Genomic DNA, 22,792 nt, shown 5'->3' on the forward strand with positions numbered 1-22,792 from the left:
CGTTTGTTTTGCTGTTTGAATGGTTTAACACTACAAATGTAGTAATGTTTTTGTTCCTATATAGCGTGGTGTTCGTTGTGAGCCAAGGCTCCGTGTTTAAGGCCCTACTTTGATCTATAATGGTTTACTTTAAACAAATTATTACTTTGATGGAAAGTTGTCTCATTCGAACTCATGCACAACCTTCTTACATCTACAAATCTTTAAAATTCCCCCTAATAAATAACTGCTTTCCAGTCCTCCAACTGAACTATCTAAATTCATAAATATAGAAAAGATATATACACATTTCTAACGTCAAAAGACATTTACATCTTATTTATTTGTGTTCTTAACAATTTTTTTTTTTAGTACTCATTGAAGAAATGAATTTATAACAAGCGATACGGATTGTTATTTTGCACCAAGAAATGTTCGCGTATTTATACGATCGATTACTAGTTAAAAACGTAATTTGGAGCTGTATTGGATTGGATTGTTTGAATGAATGTTTCTTTTAAGTAATGAGATTTTTTTTCTATTTCGATATTACCAAGGTGGATAGGCTATATCAGTGTGACCAGTATATTATGTGCGAATTTCAAACGCGCAATTTTCACCAGTACTCAAAACCCTCCTTCCTTGATGGGTGCATTTTACATAGACAAATAAAATCGTATAATATAATCAAAATGAGGATGTTAATTTGATGTATGCCTTTTTGTGCTTCTTCGTTACATTTGTTGTTTTTATAGTGATTAAGATGATAACACAATGTTGACTGCTGTACCCCTATTTTTGACATTTTTACCTATTGTGTCTGTTTGTTTTGTTCACGCATCGGTGACAATATAATGGAATTTGATGCGACTGTCATACAAGTGAGAGGTTTAGCTAGCTATAAAACCAGGTTCAATCCACCATTTTCTACATTTGAAAATGCCTGTACCAAGTCAGGAATATGACAGTTCATTTTTGATGCGTTTTGTTATTTGATTTTGCCATGTGATTATGGACTTTCCGAATTGATTTTCCTCTGAGTTCAGTATTTTTGTGATTTTACTTTTTAGAATCTAAAAGGTCGGTAGACTATTTGCAACCGCATTTAAATTCCGCCATTTGCATCATCACATCAAATAGAATTAGTCGGTTAAACCATGTGATTGTAAACAATAGACTGAACAGGTTGTTAACACTTTCAACTATCAATAGTGTCAAGCAATATTTTCGAAATGATAGGTTCATGTAAGCGTTAATTTTGTTACAGTTACGAAATTTTAGTGATATTGATCCTAAAATATTAAACCGGTCATGATCTATAGGTTTTTGAATTATGTTTGCAGTTTTCTTGACATGCATTATGACGAGTCATCGTATTCATTTTATATTAGAAAACTATAGCAGTTACATTAGAAAAGTATCACAATCATTCATAAATTTTTGATATCAAAACATCATCGCTATGATATACAATGTAAGACAAATATCGCATTGATATAATATTTATAGCCGACTATACGGTATGGTTTTTTCTCATTGTTGAAGGCCGTACGGTTGTCCATAATCGCTCACATCTACTTTATTTGAACTTTGGTTGATAGTTCAACTTGTCTAATCAAGTTAATTGCAAGCTTACCACATCTCCTTATTTTCATATTGTTTAAAGTATTATATGGTCACATTCTAGTATCAGATTGTTTTCAACCTACGTCAATTGGTCTCTGGTGGTTGAAAGTTGTCGCATTATCAATCATGCCACATCTCCTTATTTTCATATGGTTACATTCTAGCTTACATTCTAGTATCATATTGTTTTCCCCCTAGGTCAATTGGTCTCTAGTGGAAAGTTGTCGCATTAGCAATCATACCACTTCTACTTATCTTTATATGGTTACATTCGAGTATCACATTGATTTCCCCCTACGAAAGTAGGTCTTTGGTGGAAAATTGTCGCATAAGCAATCATACCACATCTCTTTTTTTATATGGTTACATTCTAGTATCAGATTGTTTTTCACCTACGTCAATTGGTCTCTGGTGGAAAGTTGTCGCATAAGCAGTCACACCACATCTGCTTATTTTATATGGTAACATTCTAGTATTTGATTGTTTTTCCACCTACGTCAATTGGTCTCTGGTGGTTGAAAGTTGTCGCATTAGCAATCATGCCACATCTCCTTATTTTCATATGGTTACATTCTAGCTTACATTATAGTATCATATTGTTTTCCCCCTAGGTCAATTGGGCTCTAGTGGAAAGTTGTTGCATTAGCAATCATACCACTTCTACTTATCTTTATATGGTTACATTCGAGTATCACATTGATTTCCCCCTACAAAAGTAGGTCTTTGGTAGAAAATTGTCGCATAAGCAATCATACCACATCTCCTTTTTTTATATGGTTACATTCTAGTGTCAGATTGTTTTCCCTCTACTTCAATTGTCCTCTGGTTGTGGAAAGTTGTCGCATTAGCAATCATACCACATCTCCTTACTTTTATTGGTTACATTCTAGTATCAGATTGTTTTTCACCTACGTCAATTGGTCTCTGGTGGAAAGTTGTCGCATAAGCAGTCACACCACATCTGCTTATTTTATATGGTTACATTCTAGTATTTGATTGTTTTTCCACCTACGTCAATTGGTCTCTGGTGGTGGAAAGTTGTTGCATTAGCAGTCATACCACATCTCCTTATTTTAATATGGTTACATTCTAGTATCAGATTGTTATCCCCATACGTCAATTGGTCTCTGGTGGAAAGCTGCGTCATAAGCAATCATACCACATCTCCTTATTTTTATATGGTTACATTTTAGTATCAGATTGTTATCCCCATACGTCAATTGGTCTCTGGTGGAAAGCTGCGTCATAAGCAATCATACCACATCTCCTTATTTTTATATGGTTACATTTTAGTATCAGATTGTTTTCCCCCTACGTCAATTGGTCTCTGGTGGAAAGCTGCGTCATAAGCAATCATACAACATCTCCTTTTTTTATGGTTACATTCTAGTATCAGATTGTTTTTCGATCTACATCAATTGGTCTCTGGTGGAAAGTTGTCGCATAATCAATCACACCACATCTCCTTATTTTTATATGGCTACATTCTAGTATCAGATTGTTTTTCGATCTACATCAATTGGTCTCTGGTAGAAAGTTGTCGCATAAGCAATCATACCACATCTCCTTTTTTTTATATGGTTACATTCTAGTATCAGATTGTTTTCCGATCTACATCAATTGGTCTCTGGTGGAAAGTTGTCGCATAAGCAATCATACCACATCTCCTTATTTTTATATGGTTACATTCTAGTATCAGATTGTTTTCCACCTACGTCAATTGGTCTCTGGTGGTGGAAAGTTGTCGCATTAGCAATCACACCACATCTCCTTATTTTTATATGGTTACATGCTAGTATCAGATTGTCATCCCCCTACGTCAATTGGTCTCTGGTGGTGGAAAGTTGTCGCATAAGCAATCATACCACATCTCCTTTATTTTTATATGGTTACATTCTAGTATCAAATTGTTTTCACCCTACGTCAGTTGGTCTCTGGTGGTTGAAAGTTGACGCATTAGTAATCATACCACATTTCCTTATTTTCATATGGTTGCATTCTAGTATCATATTGTTCCCCCCTACGTCATTTGGTCTCTGGTGGTTGAAAGTTGACGCATTAGCAATCATACCACATCTCCTTATTTTTATATGGTTACATTCTAGCTTACATTCTAGTATCAGATTGTTTCCCCCCTACGTCAATTGGTCTCTGGTGGAAAGTTGTCACATTAGCAATCATACAACTTCTCCTTATTTTTATATGGTTACATTCTAGTATTAGATTGTTTTCACTCTACGTCAATTGGTCTCTGATGGAAAGTAGTTGCATAAGCAATCATACCACATCTCCTTATTTTTATATGGTTACATTCTAGTATTATATTGTTTTCCCTCTACTTCAATTGGTCTCTGGTGGTGTAAAGTTGTTGCATTAGCAATCATACCACATCTCCATATCTATATGGTTACATTCTAGTATCAGATTGATTTCCCCCTACGAAAGTAGGTCTCTGGTGAAAAATTGTCCCATAAGCAATCATAGCACATCTACTTGTCTTTATATGGTTACATTCTAGTATCAGATTGTTTTCCCACCTACGTCAATTGGTCTCTGGTGGTTGAAAGATGTCGCATTAGCAATCATACCACATCTCCTTATTTTTATATTGTGACATTCTAGTATCTCATTGTTATCCCCTATGTCAATTGGTCTCTGGTTGTGGAAAATTGTCGCATTAGCAATCACACCACATCTCCTTATTTTTATATGGTTACATACTAGTATCAGATTGTTTTTCCCCCTACGTCAATTGGTCTCTGGTGGTGGAAAGGTGTCGCATTAGCAATCACACCACATCTCCTTATTTTATTTGGTTACATACTAGTATCAGATTGTTTTCCCTCTACGTCACTTGGTCTATGGTGGTGGAAAGGTGTCGCATAAGCAATCACACCACATCTCCTTATTTTTATATGGTTACATACTAGTATCAGATTGTTTTCCCCCGACGTCATTTGGTCTCTGGTGGTGGAAAGGTGTCGCATTAGCAATCACACCACATCTCCTTATTTTATATGGTTACATACTAGTATCAGATTGTTTTCCCCCGACGTCATTTGGTCTCTGGTGGTGGAAAGGTGTCGCATTAGCAATCACACCACATCTCCTTATTTTTATATGGTTACATACTAGTATCAGATTGTTTTTCCCCCTACGTCAATTGGTCTCTGGTGGTGGAAAGGTGTCGCATTAGCAATCACACCACATCTCCTTATTTTATATGATTACATACTAGTATCAGATTGTTTTCCCTCTACGTCACTTGGTCTATGGTGGTGGAAAGGTGTCGCATTAGCAATCACACCACATCTCCTTATTTTTATATGGTTACATACTAATATCAGATTGTTTTTCCCCCTACGTCAATTGGTCTCTGGTGGTGGAAAGGTGTCGCATTAGCAATCACACCACATCTCCTTATTTTTATATGGTTACATACTAGTATCAGATTGTTAACCCCCTACGTCAATTGGTCTCTGGTGGTTGAAAGGTGTCGCATTAGCAATCACACCACATCTCCTTATTTTTATATGGTTACATACTAGTATCAGATTGTTTTCCCCCGACATCATTTGGTCTCTAGTGGTTGAAAGTTGACGCATTAGCAATCATACCACATCACCTTATTTTTATATGGTTACATTCTAGCTTACATTCTAGTATCAGATTGTTTTTCCCCCGACGTCAATTGGTCTCTGATGGAAAGTTGTCGCATAAGCAATCACACCACATCTTCCTTATTTATATATAAGACTCGTGTCTCCCTTAACAATTTATGATATGACGGGATGAGTCATGACCTCAAGTAAACTAGAGGCTCTAAAGAGCCTGTGTCGCTCACCTTGGTCTATGTGAATACTTAGCAAAGGACACAGATGGATTCATAACAAAATTGTGTATTTGTGATGGTGATATGTCTGCAGATCTTACTTTACTGAACATTCTTGCTGCCTGCAATTATCTCTATAATGAACTTGGCCCAGTAGTTACAGCAGATAATGTTAGTGAAAATTTACAAAATTTGAATTGTTAAAAAATGACTATAAAGGGCAATAACTCCTTAAGGGGTCAATTGACCTTTTGGTCATGATGACTTATTTAGGTTTTACTTTGCTGTACATTATTACTGTTTATAGTTTATCTCTATCTATATTAATATTCAAAATAAAAGCCAAAAACAGCGAAATTTCCTTGATATTACCAATTCAGGGGCAGCACCCCAACAATGGGTTGTCCGATTCATCTGAAAATTTCAGGGCAGATAGATCTTGACCTGATAAACCATTTAACATATGTCAGATTTGCTCTAAATGCTTTGGTTTTTGAGTTATCAGCCAAAAACTGATTTTACCCCTATGTTCTATTTTTAGCCATGGTGGCCATCTTGGTTGGTTGGCCGGGTCACCGGACACAATTTTTAAACTAGATACCCCAATAATGATTGTGGCCAAGTTTAGAATAATATGGCCCAGTATTTTCAGAGGAGAAGCTTTTTTTGTAAAAGATAACTAAGATTTACTGAAGATGGTCAAAAATTGACTATAAAGGGCAATAACTGCTAAAAGGGTCAACTGACCATTTCGGTCATGTTAACTTATGTGTAAATCTGACTTTGCTGAACATTTTTGCTGTTTACAGTTTATCTCTATCTATAATCTTATTCATGATAATAACCAAAACCAGCAAAATTTCCTTAAAATAACAAATTCAGAGGCAGCACCCTAACAATGGGTTGTCTGATTCATCTGAAAATTTCAGGGCAGATAGATCTTGACCTGATAATCCATTTAACCTCGTATCAGATTTGCTCTAAATGCTTTGGTTTTTGAGTTATCAGCCAAACACTGATTTTACCCCTATGTTCTATTTTTAGCCATGGTGGCCATCTTGTTTGGTTGGCCGGGTCACCGGACACAATTTTTAAACTAGATACCCCAATAATGATTGTGGCCAAGTTTGGAATAATATGGCCCAGTATTTTCAGAGGAGAAGCTTTTTTTGTAAAATATAACTAAGATTTACTGAAAATGGTTAAAAATTGCCTATACAGGGCAATAACTGCTAAAGGGGTCAACTGACCATTTCGGTCATGCTGACTTATTTGTAAATCTGACTTTGCTGAACATTTTTGTTGTTTACAGTTGATCTCTATCTATAATCATATTCATGATAATAACCAAAAACAGCAAAATTTCCTTAAAATAACAAATTCAGAGGCAGCAACCTAACAATGGGTTGTCTGTTTCATCTGAAAATTTCAGGGCAGATAGATTTTGACCTGATAACCCATTTAACCTAATCAGATTTGCTCTAAATCCTTTGGTTTTTGAGTTATCAGCCAAAAACTGATGTTATCTTTATGTTCTATTTTTAGCCCAGTAGTTTCAGAATAGAAGATTTTTGTACAGACGACAGACGACGGACGCCGGACGACGACGGACGACGGACTCCAAGTGATGGGAAAAGCTCACTTGGCCCTTTGGGCTAGGTGAGCTAAAAAACATATGGTGAAGTAGAAAGGTCTTTATATCAAGTCATCTAATATCATATATTGGTTTAAAGTGGGGATCTGAACTATTTTAGGATATTCAACTATGTGTTATATGAGGGTGCGGGGCATGATCTCCAATGCCAAAGCCTTATAGTTAAATAGAAAAGGTCTTGTCATAGCAATCAAGCATAATATATGATTTTTGGTGTTTTATAAAATAATTTATTTGTCAATGGTTATGGTCAGAGATAGTCTTCTATGGTAAACGACACATCGTCTTGAGATGTCGCCCCCATTGGCAAATATAAAAAAAAATCTATCTAAAAGTTATATTCTGGACATGGAAATTAAAAATAAAATAATCCTGTATTTTCATATCGAGGTCAAAGGTCAAACAAAGTTACATGAAGACCATGATGATATGCAACAATTCGTCTTAGGATATACTACACGTTCAGGCAAAATATCATGGTTAAAGATAAAAAAAAAAGTGCCTTGCCGGACATGGTTGTACAAATGAACTAGCAGAAAAACAAACAAACTTTTAAATAATACGAAAGCGCGAAAATAATAATTTTTCTAAAAACTGTAACCCAAAACCACTTCATCGTCTTAAATATGAATGTTATATTTGCCACTGAACCTTCAACCAATCACCCAAACCATTCCATCGTCTTAAATATGAATGTTATATTTGCCACTGAACCTTCAACCAATCACCAAAACCATTCTATCGTCTTAAATATATATGTAATATTTGCCACTAAACCTTCAACAAATCACACAAACCACTCCATCGTCTTAAATATAAATGTTATATTTGTCACCGATTTTCAGCCAATCTCCCAAATCACTTCAATCTGAAGGATAATGGGGTAACATTAATTTCTTTAGTTGTCAACACCATGAACGTTCAAAGAGTTTTCGTTGTGTTTGCCAATAGTGTGTCGTTGATTTGAAAGAAAAACACTGGTCAATGAGTAGATACTCTTTGAATACAACGTAAGAGTTTTTATGGCGACTTTTCGTTGAAAATTTTTAGCTTTCGCTTAAATAAGCTTTGAATATTTGTCACGCAGTGGTAACATTCATGCTCCTATCATATAAATCAGCTTTGAATATTTGTCACGCAGTGGTAACATTCATGCTCCTATCATATAAATACGAATTGAATATTTGACACGTAGTGGGAACATTCATACTCCTATCATATAAATCAACTTTGAAAATTTGTCACGCAGTGGTAACATTCATGCTCTTATCATATAAATAAGCTTTGAATATTTGTCACGAAGTGGTAACATTCATGTTCCTATCATATAACTAAGCTTTGAATATTTGTCACGCAGTGGTAACATTCATGTTCCTATCATATAAATAAGCTTTGAATATTTGTCACGCAGTGGTAACATTCATGTTCCTATCATATAAATAAGCTTTGAATATTTGTCACGCAGTGGTAACATTCATGCTCCTATCATATAAATATGCAATAGTCAAAACGACCAGTTCACAAATTTGACCAGTAATAAAACAAACCAACAAAGTTAAGACAACGAACAGTAGTGATTGAAATTCACAGGTCAGCCTTTCAACATCTGTAAATGAAATACAACAACGGGTTTGTCATTGGTTGTTACCATCTTAAATACAACAACGGGTTTATCATTGGTTGTTACCATCTTAAATACAACAACGGGTTTATCATTCGTTGTTACCATCTTAAATACAACAACGGGTTTGTCATTCGTTGTTATCATCTTAAATAGACAGGAGAGTGAATTACTTGTAATCATCGCGAAACAAGGACTCTTTATAACACAAACTTGATTTAATCATAGATGTATAAACCTAAACTTACACACGCGACCACAGATCTTACGAAGTTAAGTATACCTACACGGAATTCACATGCATATATCATATCAAAGTATACTTACACAAGCAACCAGCAAATCTAACTGAGCAAAGTGTACTTCTACGATCGACAACAAATCTAACGGAGCAAAGTGTACTTCTACGATCGACAACAAATCTAACGGAGCAAAGTGTACTTCTACGATCGACAACAAATCTAACGGAGCAAAGTGTACTTCTACGATCGACAACAAATCTAACGGAGCAAAGTGTACTTCTACGATCGACAACAAATCTAACGGAGCAAAGTGTACTTCTACGATCGACAACAAATCTAACTGAGCAAAGTGAACTTCTACGATCGACAACAAATCTAACGGAGCAAAGTGTACTTCTACGATCGACAACAAATCTAACGGAGCAAAGTGTACTTCTACGATCGACAACAAATCTAACGGAGCAAAGTGTACTTCTACGATCGACAACAAATCTAACTGAGCAAAGTGTACTTCTACGATCGACAACAAATCTAACGGAGCAAAGTGTACTTCTACGATCGACAACAAATCTAACGGAGCAAAGTGTACTTCTACGATCGACAACAAATCTAACGGAGCAAAGTGTACTTCTACGATCGACAACAAATCTAACTGAGCAAAGTGTACTTCTACGATCGACAACAAATCTAACGGAGAAAAGTGTACTTCTACGATCGACAACTTGCTCCGTTAGATTTGTTTGTCTCTAGAGTAAGTACACTTTGCTCTGTTAGTTTTGTGTGTTGTTCGTGTAAGTTTACCTTGCTCTGTTAGTTTTGTTTGTCTCTAGAGTAAGTACACTTTGCTCTGTTAGTTTTGTGTGTTGTTCGTGTAAGTACACCTTGCTCTGTTAGATTTGTTTGTCTCTAGAGTAAGTACACTTTGCTCTGTTAGTTTTGTGTGTTGTTCGTGTAAGTTTACCTTGCTCCGTTAGATTTGTTTGTCTCTAGAGTAAGTACACTTTGCTCTGTTAGTTTTGTGTGTTGTTCGTGTAAGTTTACCTTGCTCTGCTAGTTTTGTTTGTCTCTAGAGTAAGTACACTTTGCTCTGTTAGTTTTGTGTGTTGTTCGTGTAAGTACACCTTGCTCTGTTAGATTTGTTTGTCTCTAGAGTAAGTACACTTTGCTCTGTTAGTTTTGTGTGTTGTTCGTGTAAGTTTACCTTGCTCCGTTAGATTTGTTTGTCTCTAGAGTAAGTACACTTTGCTCTGTTAGTTTTGTGTGTTGTTCGTGTAAGTTTACCTTGCTCTGTTAGATTTGTTTGTCTCTAGAGTAAGTACATGTTGCTCTGTTAGTTTTGTGTGTTGTTCGTGTAAGTTTACCTTGCTCCGTTAGTTTTGTTTGTCTCTAGAGTAAGTACACTTTGCTCTGTTAGTTTTGTGTGTTGTTCGTGTAAGTACACCTTGCTCTGTTAGTTTTGTTTGTCTCTAGAGTAAGTACACTTTGCTCTGTTAGTTTTGTGTGTTGTTCGTGTAAGTTTACCTTGCTCCGTTAGATTTGTTTGTCTCTAGAGTAAGTACACTTTGCTCTGTTAGTTTTGTGTGTTGCTCGTGTAAGTTTACCTTGCTCTGTTAGTTTTGTTTGTCTCTGGAGTAAGTACACTTTGCTCTGTTAGTTTTGTGTGTTGTTCGTGTAAGTACACCTTGCTCTGTTAGATTTGTTTGTCTCTAGAGTAAGTACACTTTGCTCTGTTAGTTTTGTGTGTTGTTCGTGTAAGTTTACCTTGCTCCGTTAGATTTGTTTGTCTCTAGAGTAAGTACACTTTGCTCTGTTAGTTTTGTGTGTTGTTCGTGTAAGTTTACCTTGCTCTGTTAGTTTTGTTTGTCTCTAGAGTAAGTACACTTTGCTCTGTTAGTTTTGTGTGTTGTTCGTGTAAGTACACCTTGCTCTGTTAGATTTGTTTGTCTCTAGAGTAAGTACACTTTGCTCTGTTAGTTTTGTGTGTTGTTCGTGTAAGTTTACCTTGCTCCGTTAGATTTGTTTGTCTCTAGAGTAAGTACACTTTGCTCTGTTAGTTTTGTGTGTTGTTCGTGTAAGTTTACCTTGCTCTGTTAGATTTGTTTGTCTCTAGAGTAAGTACATTTTGCTCTGTTAGTTTTGTGTGTTGTTCGTGTAAGTTAACCTTGCTCCGTTAGTTTTGTTTGTCTCTAGAGTAAGTACACTTTGCTCTGTTAGTTTTGTGTGTTGTTCGTGTAAGTACACCTTGCTCTGTTAGTTTTGTTTGTCTCTAGAGTAAGTACACTTTGCTCTGTTAGTTTTGTGTGTTGTTCGTGTAAGTTTACCTTGCTCCGTTAGATTTGTTTGTCTCTAGAGTAAGTACACTTTGCTCTGTTAGTTTTGTGTGTTGTTCGTGTAAGTTTACCTTGCTCCGTTAGATTTGTTTGTCTCTAGAGTAAGTACACTTTGCTCTGTTAGTTTTGTGTGTTGTTCGTGTAAGTACACCTTGCTCTGTTAGATTTGTTTGTCTCTAGAGTAAGTACACTTTGCTCTGTTAGTTTTGTGTGTTGTTCGTGTAAGTTTACCTTGCTCCGTTAGATTTGTTTGTCTCTAGAGTAAGTACACTTTGCTCTGTTAGTTTTGTGTGTTGTTCGTGTAAGTTTACCTTGCTCTGTTAGATTTGTTTGTCTCTAGAGGAAGTACACTTTGCTCTGTTAGTTTTGTGTGTTGTTCGTGTAAGTTTACCTTGCTCCGTTAGATTTGTTTGTCTCTAGAGTAAGTACACTTTGCTCTGTTAGTTTTGTGTGTTGTTCGTGTAAGTTTACCTTGCTCTGTTAGATTTGTTTGTCTCTAGAGTAAGTACACTTTGCTCTGTTAGTTTTGTGTGTTGTTCGTGTAAGTTTACCTTGCTCCGATATATTTGTTTGTCTCTAGAGTAAGTACACTTTGCTCATTTGTGTCGTTAGGTTGCTGTCTAATTGACGTATTTCGTATGTTGATGAATTTTTGTTCTTTGTGTCGTCATGTTTCTGTCTTGTTGATGTATTTCGTATGTTGGTGTATTTTGGTTATTTGTGTCGTCAGGTTGCTGTCTGATTGACGTATTTCGTATGCTTATGTATTTTTGTTATTTGTTTCGTCAGGTTGCTGTCTGATTGACGTATTTCGTATGCTTATGTAGTTTTGTTATTTGTTTCGTCAGGTCGCTGTCTTATTGACGTATTTCGTATGCTGATGTATTTTTGTTATTTGTGTCGTCATTTTTCTGTCTATTGACCTTTTCGTATGTTGATGTATTTTGGTTTTTTTTGTGTCGTCAGGTTGCTGTCTAATTGACGTATATCGTATTTTGATGTATTTTTGTTCTTTGTGTTGTCAGGTTTCTGTCGCATTGACTTAATTGTTTGTCGATGTATGTTGGCTATGTGTGTCGTTAGGTTGCTGTCTAAATGACCTTTTCGTATGCTGATGTACTTTGGTTATTTGTGTTGTCAGGTTGTTGTCTACTTCACGTATTTCGTATGATGATGTATTTAAGTTTTTTGTGTCGTGAGGTTGCTGTCTAATTGACGTATTGTGTATGTTGATGTATTTTGGTTATTTATGTCGTCAGGCTTATGTCAAATTTACGTCTTTCGTTATTTGTGTCGTCAGGTTGCTGTCTAATTGACATATTACATATAAACGAATAGAAACTGATTAAACAAAAAAAATGTACATATTTTAATTTGCAAGTGTTAGTTTTTCTTGCTTGAAAAGTGTGCAACGTAACAAAACTGATCTTCGTGAATGCTTAACTTATTTGTATGAAAACTAGGAGCTCTAAAGAGCCTGTGTCGCTCACCTTGGTCTATGTGAATATTAAAGAAAGGACACAGATGGATGAATGACAAAATTGTGTTTTGGTGATGGTGATGTGTTTGTAGATCTTACTTTACTGAACATTCTTGCTGCTTACAATTATCTCTATCTATAATGAACTTGGTCCAGTAGTTACAGTGGAAAATGTTGGTAAAAATTTACAAATTTTATGAAAATTGTTAAAAAATTACTACTAAGGGCAATAACTCCTTAGGGGGACTTTTTTTTAGGTCTTACTTTGCTGTACATTATTGCAGTTTACAGTTTATCTCTATCTATAATAATATTCAAGATAATAACCAAAAACGGCAAAATTCCGTTACAATTACCAATTCAGGGGCAGCAACCTAACAATGGGTTGTCCTATTCATCTATAAATTTCAGGGTGGATAGATCTGGACCTGATAAACAATTTTACCCATTGTCAGATTTGCTCTAAATGCTTTGGTTTTTGAGATATAAGCCAAAAACTGAATGTTACCCCTATGTTCTATTTTTAGCCATGGTGGCCATCTTGGTTGGTTGGCCGGGTCACCGGACACATTTGTTAAACTAGATACCCCAATGATGATTGTGGCCAAGTTTAGTTAAATTTGGCCCAGTAGTTTAACAGGAGAAATTTTTTGTAAAAGTTAACGACGACGACGATGACGGACGCCGGACGCCAAATGATGAGAAAGCTCACTTGGCCCTTCAGGCCAGGTGAGCTTAAAAGGCATATAGTACTAAATTGAACGTCAAATATACTATCGTGCTACATGTATCTGACTTGCTAAAAGAACAAATTACAAAAAGGAAAATTTGGGTTAAAAATGGATAATACATAAAAGATCAAATGAGTTTTGGTTGGATAATACATTTAAGTTTTATATTTTCACCGCAAACTGGATGCATATTGTTTTAACATTAAAGTATTTATTGTCAATACAGTTCTTTCATGGTTTTACAGACAAAAACACATCAGTATGAATAAGAATGCAATGATAGTTGTTGTTATTTCATCATGTTGATGGGATATCGATACAATGTCTTGGTTTTCTCATTCTATCGGACCAGATTTTTTAATAAGTGGTACCATGGGTTTGTAACTTTACTGGCGATCAACTCAATTACTCGATACTGTTTGGTGTCATTGGTAAAATCTTTGTGTCAATAATGACACGTGACTCCCTGGTGTTTGATGTTAAAATGTTAACATCTTCTCGTCCCTTTTCACACATAAAAATGTCAGAGGGCAAAAAATATAGCGAGTTCAACATTTCGTGACTGGACTAAAAAATAATACAGCTCAACTGTATCAAGGACTAAAATTTTGATATTTATAAATATGTGCAACTTAACTTTTTTGTCAGGATGTATTTCCCGCCAAGATATTCATTTGGCATCCAACTTAACGTTGAAGTTAGTTTTTCAGACTATTATTTAAAAAAAAAATATCTTCCGTAAGTTAAGTTTGTGATCAATTCCCAGTCAAATGTAAAAAATTCGTAAGGGTTCCACGGAACCCAGTGTCTCGTCTACTTTTGCTGTTAATCGCAGACTCAACAAAAATGAGGAAAACATCAATAAAAATTTCCCTCTCGATACTGTCTTTTGATTGAAAGAAGCTTCCAAGTTTGGTAAAAAATCCAGGATAGTTTATGAATCTAATAAATGTTTTATAAACTTTAACTGCAGACTGTATGTAATGTTAACTGGAAGAAAAACTGTCCATTTATAAGTAAAATACGGAAAAAGTGAATTTGTTTTTTACAAAATTTACTTCTGAATAATATCTTATGATCAGAAACAAGCTTTTGTCTAAGTTTGGTAGAAATCCAGGATAGTTTAAGAACATTATAAAAATTTTAAAAACTTAAAACCACAGAGTGAATGTAATGTTTCCTCGCAGAAAAACTAAGTCCATTTATAAGTAAAATACGGAAAAGTGGAAATTTATTTTTACAAAATTTTCTTCTTGATACTATCTTATGATCATAAATAAGCTTCTGTTCAAGTTTGGTACAAATCAAGGATAGTTTATGAAAGTTATTAAAATTTTAAAAACTTTAACCGCAGAGTGAATGTAATGTTTCCTCGCAGAAAACTAAGTCCGTTTATAAGTAAAATACGGAAAAAATGGAATTTTATTTTTACAAAATTTACTTCTGGATACTTTCTTATGATCATAAACAAGCTTCTGTCCAAGTTTGGTAAAAATTCAGTATAGTTTAAGAAAGTTATTAAAATTTCAAAAACTTTAACCACAGAGTGAATATTTGTGGACGCCGCCGACGACGACGACAACGCCGACGACGACGGAATGTAGGATCGCTTAGTCTCGCTTTTTCGACTAAAGTCGAAGGCTCGACAAAAACCTCATCATAGATACCAGCAGCCAGATGAGTTAAGCAAGAATAGAGAAAAGTGCATTAAAAAACATCAGGAATAGATAAATACATTTAGATAGATTAATTTTATTTCATATAGGGGACCCTTCATAGGCTTAGTCAGTATATTAATTTTTATATCAAACAATTACAATAGACAATACACAAGAATAGAAAAACAAAAAACAAAAAACATGAAATATGAATTGAGTGAATACGATTTGGAGTCACGTAAACCATTATGTTTTGAGTTTATTGACCATGCACCAGAAGCAGCATCATATCCATTATAAAAATAGTTTTTGAGTCAAATCCTTTCTTGTGGCTGATGCATCTGAACAAATAGTATTGGTGTTCATATGCAGGAGTTACCAAGGGCAGATGCTTAAAGGATAAAGATGATTTCCGATTGATCTCGAGAACACGATCACCAGGTATTGATTGATACAGGAGATTGACGATTGATCTGGAGGACAAAAAGTCAAGCTAACAATAAATTGTCTGATAATGGTGATTTCCGATTGATCCCGAAAACATGATAACCAAGCATTGTCTGATAATAGTGATTTCTGATTGATCTCTAGAACATAATAATCAGATGTTGTCTGATAATTGTTATTTTCAATTGATCCCAAGCACATGATGACCAGACATTGTCTTATACTCGTTAATTCTGATTGCATACTTTAGCAATTGTTATAGTATAGTTCGTTTCAGCGTGTGTTACATTTTAGCGTTGTGTTTCTGTTGTGTCGTAGTTCTCCTGTTATATTTGATGTGTTTCCTTCAGTTTAAGTTTGTAACACCGGATTTGGTTTTTTTTTCTCAATTAATTTATGACTTTCGAACAGCGGTATACTACTGTTGCCTTTATTTAACTCAAAATTCAGACAATGTCTGAAAAAGTCGATTGCTTTTTCTTCTGCAAACAACAACGAACATCATTTGAAAAACACAGTTCACTATAGCCATGGTAATGTAAAAAGAGGTCCAACCGATTAAAAGTATCTGTGTAATATCATGTGTTATCATAAACTTACACTCTTTTAAAAGGTCAACACGCACACATTGCAATAGATTTGTCTCTTCATGGTTTATTGCTTGTTTTCATTTTGGTAAAACTTAAACAAAATATTTCAAGCAATACATTGAATTATTAAGACTATCAAACAACTACCTATATTTTTTTTAATTTTCCTTTTATTATGAATGAAATAAGACGGTGGATATATGTAAAAAATCTGGGATAGACACATGACAAAACAATATTCCAGCCATAAAGGGGTGCCGAGATAATAAAGCTGTGAATATATATATAGTATCAACACCTGATGCCTTATGGACAAATATTTCTCATGAAAAACAAAGAGAAAATGCTTTCCTGTTCTGTCTTATGTTTCTCACGGCACTAAACAAGTTTTCTTGATTTCACTGTAAGAATACAGTGGAGATCACTTCTAACCTCTCATTAGAACTGTCAGAATATTCTGTCATAGAACTGTCAGAATATTGTCATAGAACTGTCAGAATATTCTGTCATAGAACTGTCAGAATATTGTCATAGAACTGTCAGAATATTCTGTCATAGAACTGTCAGAATATTCTGTCATAGAACTGTCAGAATATTCTGTCATAGAACTGTCAGAATATTCTGTCATAGAACTGTCAGAATATTCTGTCATAGAACTGTCAGAATATTCTAATAGAACTGTTAGAATATTCTGTCATAGAACTGTCAGAATATTCTGTCATAGAACTGTCAGAATATTCTGTCATAGAACTGTCAGAATATTCTAATAGAACTGTTCTAACCTGTCCTAGAACTGTTCTACCTGGAACAGTTCTACCCTAGAACTGTTCAAAGTAGAACTGTCAGAATCAGTTCTAGGTAGAACTGACTAAATCAGTTCTAGGTAGAACTGTCAGGATCAGTTCTAGTGTAGAACTATCTAAATCAGTTCTAGGTAGAACTGTCAGCAGAACTGACTAAATCAGTCAGGACTGTAGAACTGTCAGCAGAACTGACTAAATCAGTCAGGACTGTAGAACAGTTATAAATGACGTCACTGCAGTAAGGGCACTTTAGAATTTAGAAGAAATAAATCACTTCCAATTACTTTGCTATATATTAAATAGCACATTTTCTATATTTTTTACTGATCAAACGACTTTTATTACGTTACATGTACAAATATCGTAGTGAATAGAAGGTTATCCAACTCATCGGAGAAATATTTTTATAAGATTGCATACGGAAACATCATTGTTTACGTTTCTTCGTTCCCTGTTTTTAACAGTCTCTTCCTAAATAAAACTCTGCATTTAATTCATTGAATTTTAATCGTAATTTACCTTGTTTCCCTTGGATTTACATTCATTTATGATTCAGTTTTGACAAATGTTCAAACGGAAATTGCACAGTGGATGAATTATGGGATATTAATGAAAAAAGTGTTGTACAACGTAAAAAAACTACATTTGCACCATCTCGTCAATTTAGCCAGACTTATCCGTAACGATTATAAATGATATTTGGGAGTCTACAGCTCAGAAAAATATACTGGATCTGAATATGAATGAAACATTTGTCCCTGGACGTTCTGCTACAAACAAAATCATGCATTTTTCTTTGCCTTCTTCAAATTATATTTTAACAGTATACTATTCCAAGAAGAGAAATTCCCATACATGTACTTTTTATTTTATTTTTAAAATAAAGTATATGAATCAGTCACGTGAATGTTGGATGATGCCATTAAATAGTTTTGTTTAAAAAAAAAACATCACAAACTACTGACTTAAACATGTTAAAAAGTCTCTTTAGCATGTTTAATGACGTTTCATTATTATGGATACAGAGAGGAAATAACGGCGCGCTAAATTCTTAGATATTGTATAAATACACCTTGTCGCTATTTGTCTCCCATTTCTGGATATCACACAGGTTCCCGTAAAATGTTGACGTCATAAAACAAAATATCCAATGCCACTATGGAAAAGTCATTGTTGTATGCTTCAAAAGTTCAAGAGGCCGGGTCAGCCAGAATTAGCGATACGGTGTATTGTGTTTCAAAGTTGGTGTCATTTTTATCATACGATCCGTCCTCACATAGAAATAAAATTGGTTTACGATGTTTACGATGAGGCCACATACATGTATATTTACATGATAAAGTGTAAATAAGTTCAGTTTTGGTTGATGCGGTCAAATAATTTTGTTAAAACAACTCTCACTCAGTCTGATATATCGAAACCACTGAAATTTGTTTACAATTCAATATTTTGAATAAAAAAAGGACTTGAATGACTTGCTGATATTCTAAATTGATGTGGAAATTTTTTGTAGCCAATGTGTTCCAATATTCATTGATATTGCTGTCATATGAATTATACAATCCATCGTAATATGTATTACTATAAGTGATTTAGTATGCGGCTATATATATATTAATATTTACATAACAAAGTGTAATTATGGTCAGTTTTGGTTGATGCTGTCACATATGGTCAGTTTTGGTTGATGCTGTCAAATATGGTCAGTTTTGGTTGATGCGGACAAATAATTTTGTTGAATATTCATGAGTCAGTCTGAGATATCAAAACTACTGAAATTAGTATACGATTCAAAATTTTTATGAAAAAGAGGACATGCTGGCACTATAAACTGATGTGAGCATGATTTTATTTTCCAATATTGCTTTCATTTATCATGTTTATATTAAACAATCCATCCTGATATAAAAATATAGGTGATTTACTTTGCGGCTATTATATGTATTAAGATTGACATCATGTACATAATAAAGTGCAAATATGTTCAGTTTTGGTTGATGCGGACAAATTCTTCTGTTATACCAGTCAGTCTGAGGTATGAAAACTACTGATATTTGTTTATGATGCAATATTTTGAATAAAAAGAGGACATGCTGGCATTCTAAATTGATGCAAATGAAATTAGGTAGCATTGTGTTCCAATATTTCTATCATTTGTATTTTCATGATTTTACAAACTACTGATATTTGTTTCTGATGCGATATTTTGAATAAAAATAGGAAATGCTGGCACTCTCAATTGATGCGAGAAAAAAAATTGTGGTCATTGATTTCCAATATTGTAGTTATTTATATACTACAGTCCCTCTTGACCTAAAATTATGACTGAATTACTGTGCAGCTATTAGATTTACATAAAAAAAAGCAAATATGGTAAGTTTTGGTTGATGTGGTCAAAAGATTTTATTATAGACTCAGTCTGAAGTATGAAAACTACTGATATTTGTTTATGATTCAATATTTTGAATAAAAAGAGGACATACTCATTGGCAGATCAAAGGGGGTGGGGGGGGGGGTTCAGGAGCTGGAACCCCCTTCTTTTTGACGATCAATGCATTTGAATGGGAACATATAGTTGGACCCCTCCTTTTAAAATGGCTGGATCTGCCCCTGCATGCTGGCACTATAAATTGATGCGAACAAAATTGTTTTCCAATATTGCTGTAACTTGTATAGTACAGTCCCTCTTGACCTAAAATTAAAACTGAAGTACCGTGTGCAGCTATATAGATTTGCAGAAAGAAAGAGCAAATAATGTCAGTTTAGATTGATGTGGTCAAAGGATTTTTGTTAAACAGGTCCGTCCGATGTATGAAAACTACTAGTAAACAGATATTACATTTGGTTAATGAGGTCAGATAATTTTGTCATGTGATAACGAGCCATCCTGACTCCCAGAATAACAAATGTAAAACAATTCAAATAATAACCCCCCCCTCCCCCCATAATACTAATTAACAAAAAAGTAGGCCTAATTTATGTACGAAAAATGAAAGAAAAACAAATATTTTATGTTACACATCAATAAAAGAAAATCACTGAATTACGGGCTCCTGACTTGGAACAGGCACATACATGCAGAATATGGTGGGGTTAAACATGTTCTCTTTGCCGATTAAAAATCTGAAATAAAACCGGCAAAATAGCAAAACTCTATATAATATTAATCGATATTTTGCCGAAGCCTTTGTATTAAGACAAATATTTCTTAAAACTTATAAATCAATTCTAGCCGTAGAATTTATAAATCAATTTTAGCCGTAGAATTTATAAATTAATTCTGGCCGTAGAATTTATAAATCAATTCTAGCCGTAGAATTTGAAATCAATCAGTCTAACCGTAGAACTGTTCTAGAAGTAGAACTGACCAAAGATTTGGTCAGTTCTAGCTTAAGAACTGTCTAAAACTGTTCTAGGGTAGAACTGTCAGGATCAGTTCTAGCTAGAATTGTTCAAATCAGTTCTTGGTAGAACTGACCAAATCAGTTCTAGCTAGAACAGTTCTAACCTAGAACTGACTAAAAGGTGTCAGACTGACAGTTCTACATACTGTTCTAGAACAGTTCTCCTGACAGATTCTGACAGAATTTATGAGAGGTTAGAACTGATGTCCACTGTACTTATAGATACAAGTTTATAAAGTTTCACACATATTTATTAAAGTTATGTAAATAGCGATTATATGAGTAGTTTGTTATAAGCAATATTAATATTACAGTATTTGCTGCATGTGAATATTTTTGAAAAAAAACCAGTAATTATACAGTCACATATTGGTCAAATCTTTAACATTAGTCCAATATTTTCCACTTGGTTCACATTCTTCATCTTGTTGTCTATAGTTTTATGAATAGATAGTTTCAACCTGAATTTGACAGATTTATGTTTCTATTATACATGTTATAGATGATCGACTTCAAATCTGTTACTTTGCTAGACTGTGTTCTTCTTATGATATGTTTCTCTATTGTGGTTGAACTTTGATTTAGTGCTCAATTTCAACTTCAATCGTCATCCCTAAAATAAAATTATAAGCTACTATTGAACGATTGTTGTTATTTAATGTCCAGTGGCATTTGCATAATGCACATTTACTGATTAGGACAAGAATAATTTACCAAAGTGCAATTGGTATGTCATTTAATAGGTGCTCCATTTTTTACTGTCGGTTTAAAGAAGACTAAACATGATAATATTTATATTCCTGAGTTACCCTTGTTATAACTGTTTCAAATTATACTTCAAATATTTATCAATGGCAAAATCAGTAGGCGAAGTTAGAATGACTACTCATATCAGGTAACGGAACGCATAAAATATATCGCAATAGGGTCTTAGCAAATCTCAACTTTAATAAATTGTTAAGTCTGCATGCACTTATATTTCAATACAAACAAGTCTTCATTTACCCTTATTCTTTTACAAACAAGTCTAGTCATGGTCATTGTCATTTCTAGGAAATCACGAAAATAGCCCAGATTATATTAATGAATATTAAACATTACATTACAGGAAAAACGAAAAAGGCTAAGAAATACAAAAAACAAAACGGTTAAAAACATATGTACCGTACCTGATATTTCATTTTCAATTGATTTCACTTCCTCTTTAGAAATAGATTTAGGCAGAATTTCCATCAGACGATCTGTATACAGCTTTGTTGGTGTGTTATGTCGATCAAATCTTTTTAAAAGGTCACTTGATATATTACTTAATTCATTGAAACGCATTTCGTCAAGTTTAAATAGCTGACAATGTTGTAATTCGTTTCTCGTAAGTCTTATGCGCTCAATATCATCTCCAATAGCTATGTCCGTATTCTTAAAATCTTGCCAACACCCTCCCCATGGCCCATGAGGATATTGTCGGTGGTTTGAATTACTTGGAACATGTTTATTAAGTTTCCTGTGTTCACTGTATAAGTATGTTATATCGCAATCACACCTTGGACGTAGATGTGGTTTATCTGGTTTTAATAGATCATATAAAACATCAGCAAAAATATTCAATGCTATCATTCCCATCTTTGTAAAATTAATTTCCTCTTCTGTGAACTGGAAAGAATATAAGAGTTAAGAATTGTGATGTAAAACACGAACAAGATAATCTACAATAAAACTTCACATAAGTTTTGGTTGAATCAATTGAAAGTTAACTTGGTCAAGTACTCACAGAAGTTTTAGCAAGAAAACAAAAACATAAACAGTTTATATAAATCAGTAAAACTAAGGAGCTGGCACCAAAGCCGAAACTAACTTTTACTCAATTGGAGAAATCTGTGATTACAGTTTCAAAATAATTATTGACAAAATCTTGCCGATAATATTTCAGAAATAGTTTGTTTTGGTATCAATGATAAGGAAACAGTGTCAAATTTATGTTTTTTTTCTTACATAGGAAAACCATAATAATTAAACACATGTATCATTTATTGATATTTTTTAGCATCTGGTCTAACAATTCAAAACATTCATGATAATATGATTGCTTCAACTTAACTAACAGCAGTATGATGACTATCAAAGGTTCCACAAAGGCAAATGTTGAACAGAAAATAATGCCATTATTTAATGAGAAAAAGGATTTGTGTTGATGAAAAAAAAAGTAAAATCACAAAAATACTTAACTCCGAGGAAAATTCAACCTTAAAGTCCATAATCAAATGGCAAAATCAAATGACAAAACATATCAAAAACAAATGGACAACAACTGTAAAATTCCTGACTTGGTACAGGCATTTTCAAATGTAGAAAATGGTGGATTGAACCTGGTTTTATAGACATGTAAGAATTCAACAAT

At 34.1% G+C, this 22,792-nt stretch overlaps 2 protein-coding genes across 2 annotated transcripts in view; both read right to left on the reverse strand.

Moving 5' to 3' along the window:
* LOC143083957 (uncharacterized) overlaps positions 1-22,792 on the reverse strand; it is a 235,526-nt gene that overhangs the window by 139,457 nt on the left and 73,277 nt on the right. The window lies entirely within an intron of this gene.
* LOC143084087 (uncharacterized) overlaps positions 19,968-22,792 on the reverse strand; it is a 75,321-nt gene continuing 72,496 nt past the window's right edge. The window contains exons 11-12 of the mRNA XM_076260496.1: positions 21,567-22,047; positions 19,968-21,010 (exon numbers count right to left, since the gene is read on the reverse strand). Of these exons, the coding sequence (XP_076116611.1) occupies positions 20,979-21,010; positions 21,567-22,047 (513 nt within the window). The 3' untranslated portion in view covers positions 19,968-20,978. The remainder of the gene's footprint in view (positions 21,011-21,566; positions 22,048-22,792) is intronic.

This window comes from Mytilus galloprovincialis, chromosome 7, assembly GCF_965363235.1.
Source record: "Mytilus galloprovincialis chromosome 7, xbMytGall1.hap1.1, whole genome shotgun sequence".
NCBI lineage: Eukaryota > Metazoa > Mollusca > Bivalvia > Mytilida > Mytilidae > Mytilus > Mytilus galloprovincialis.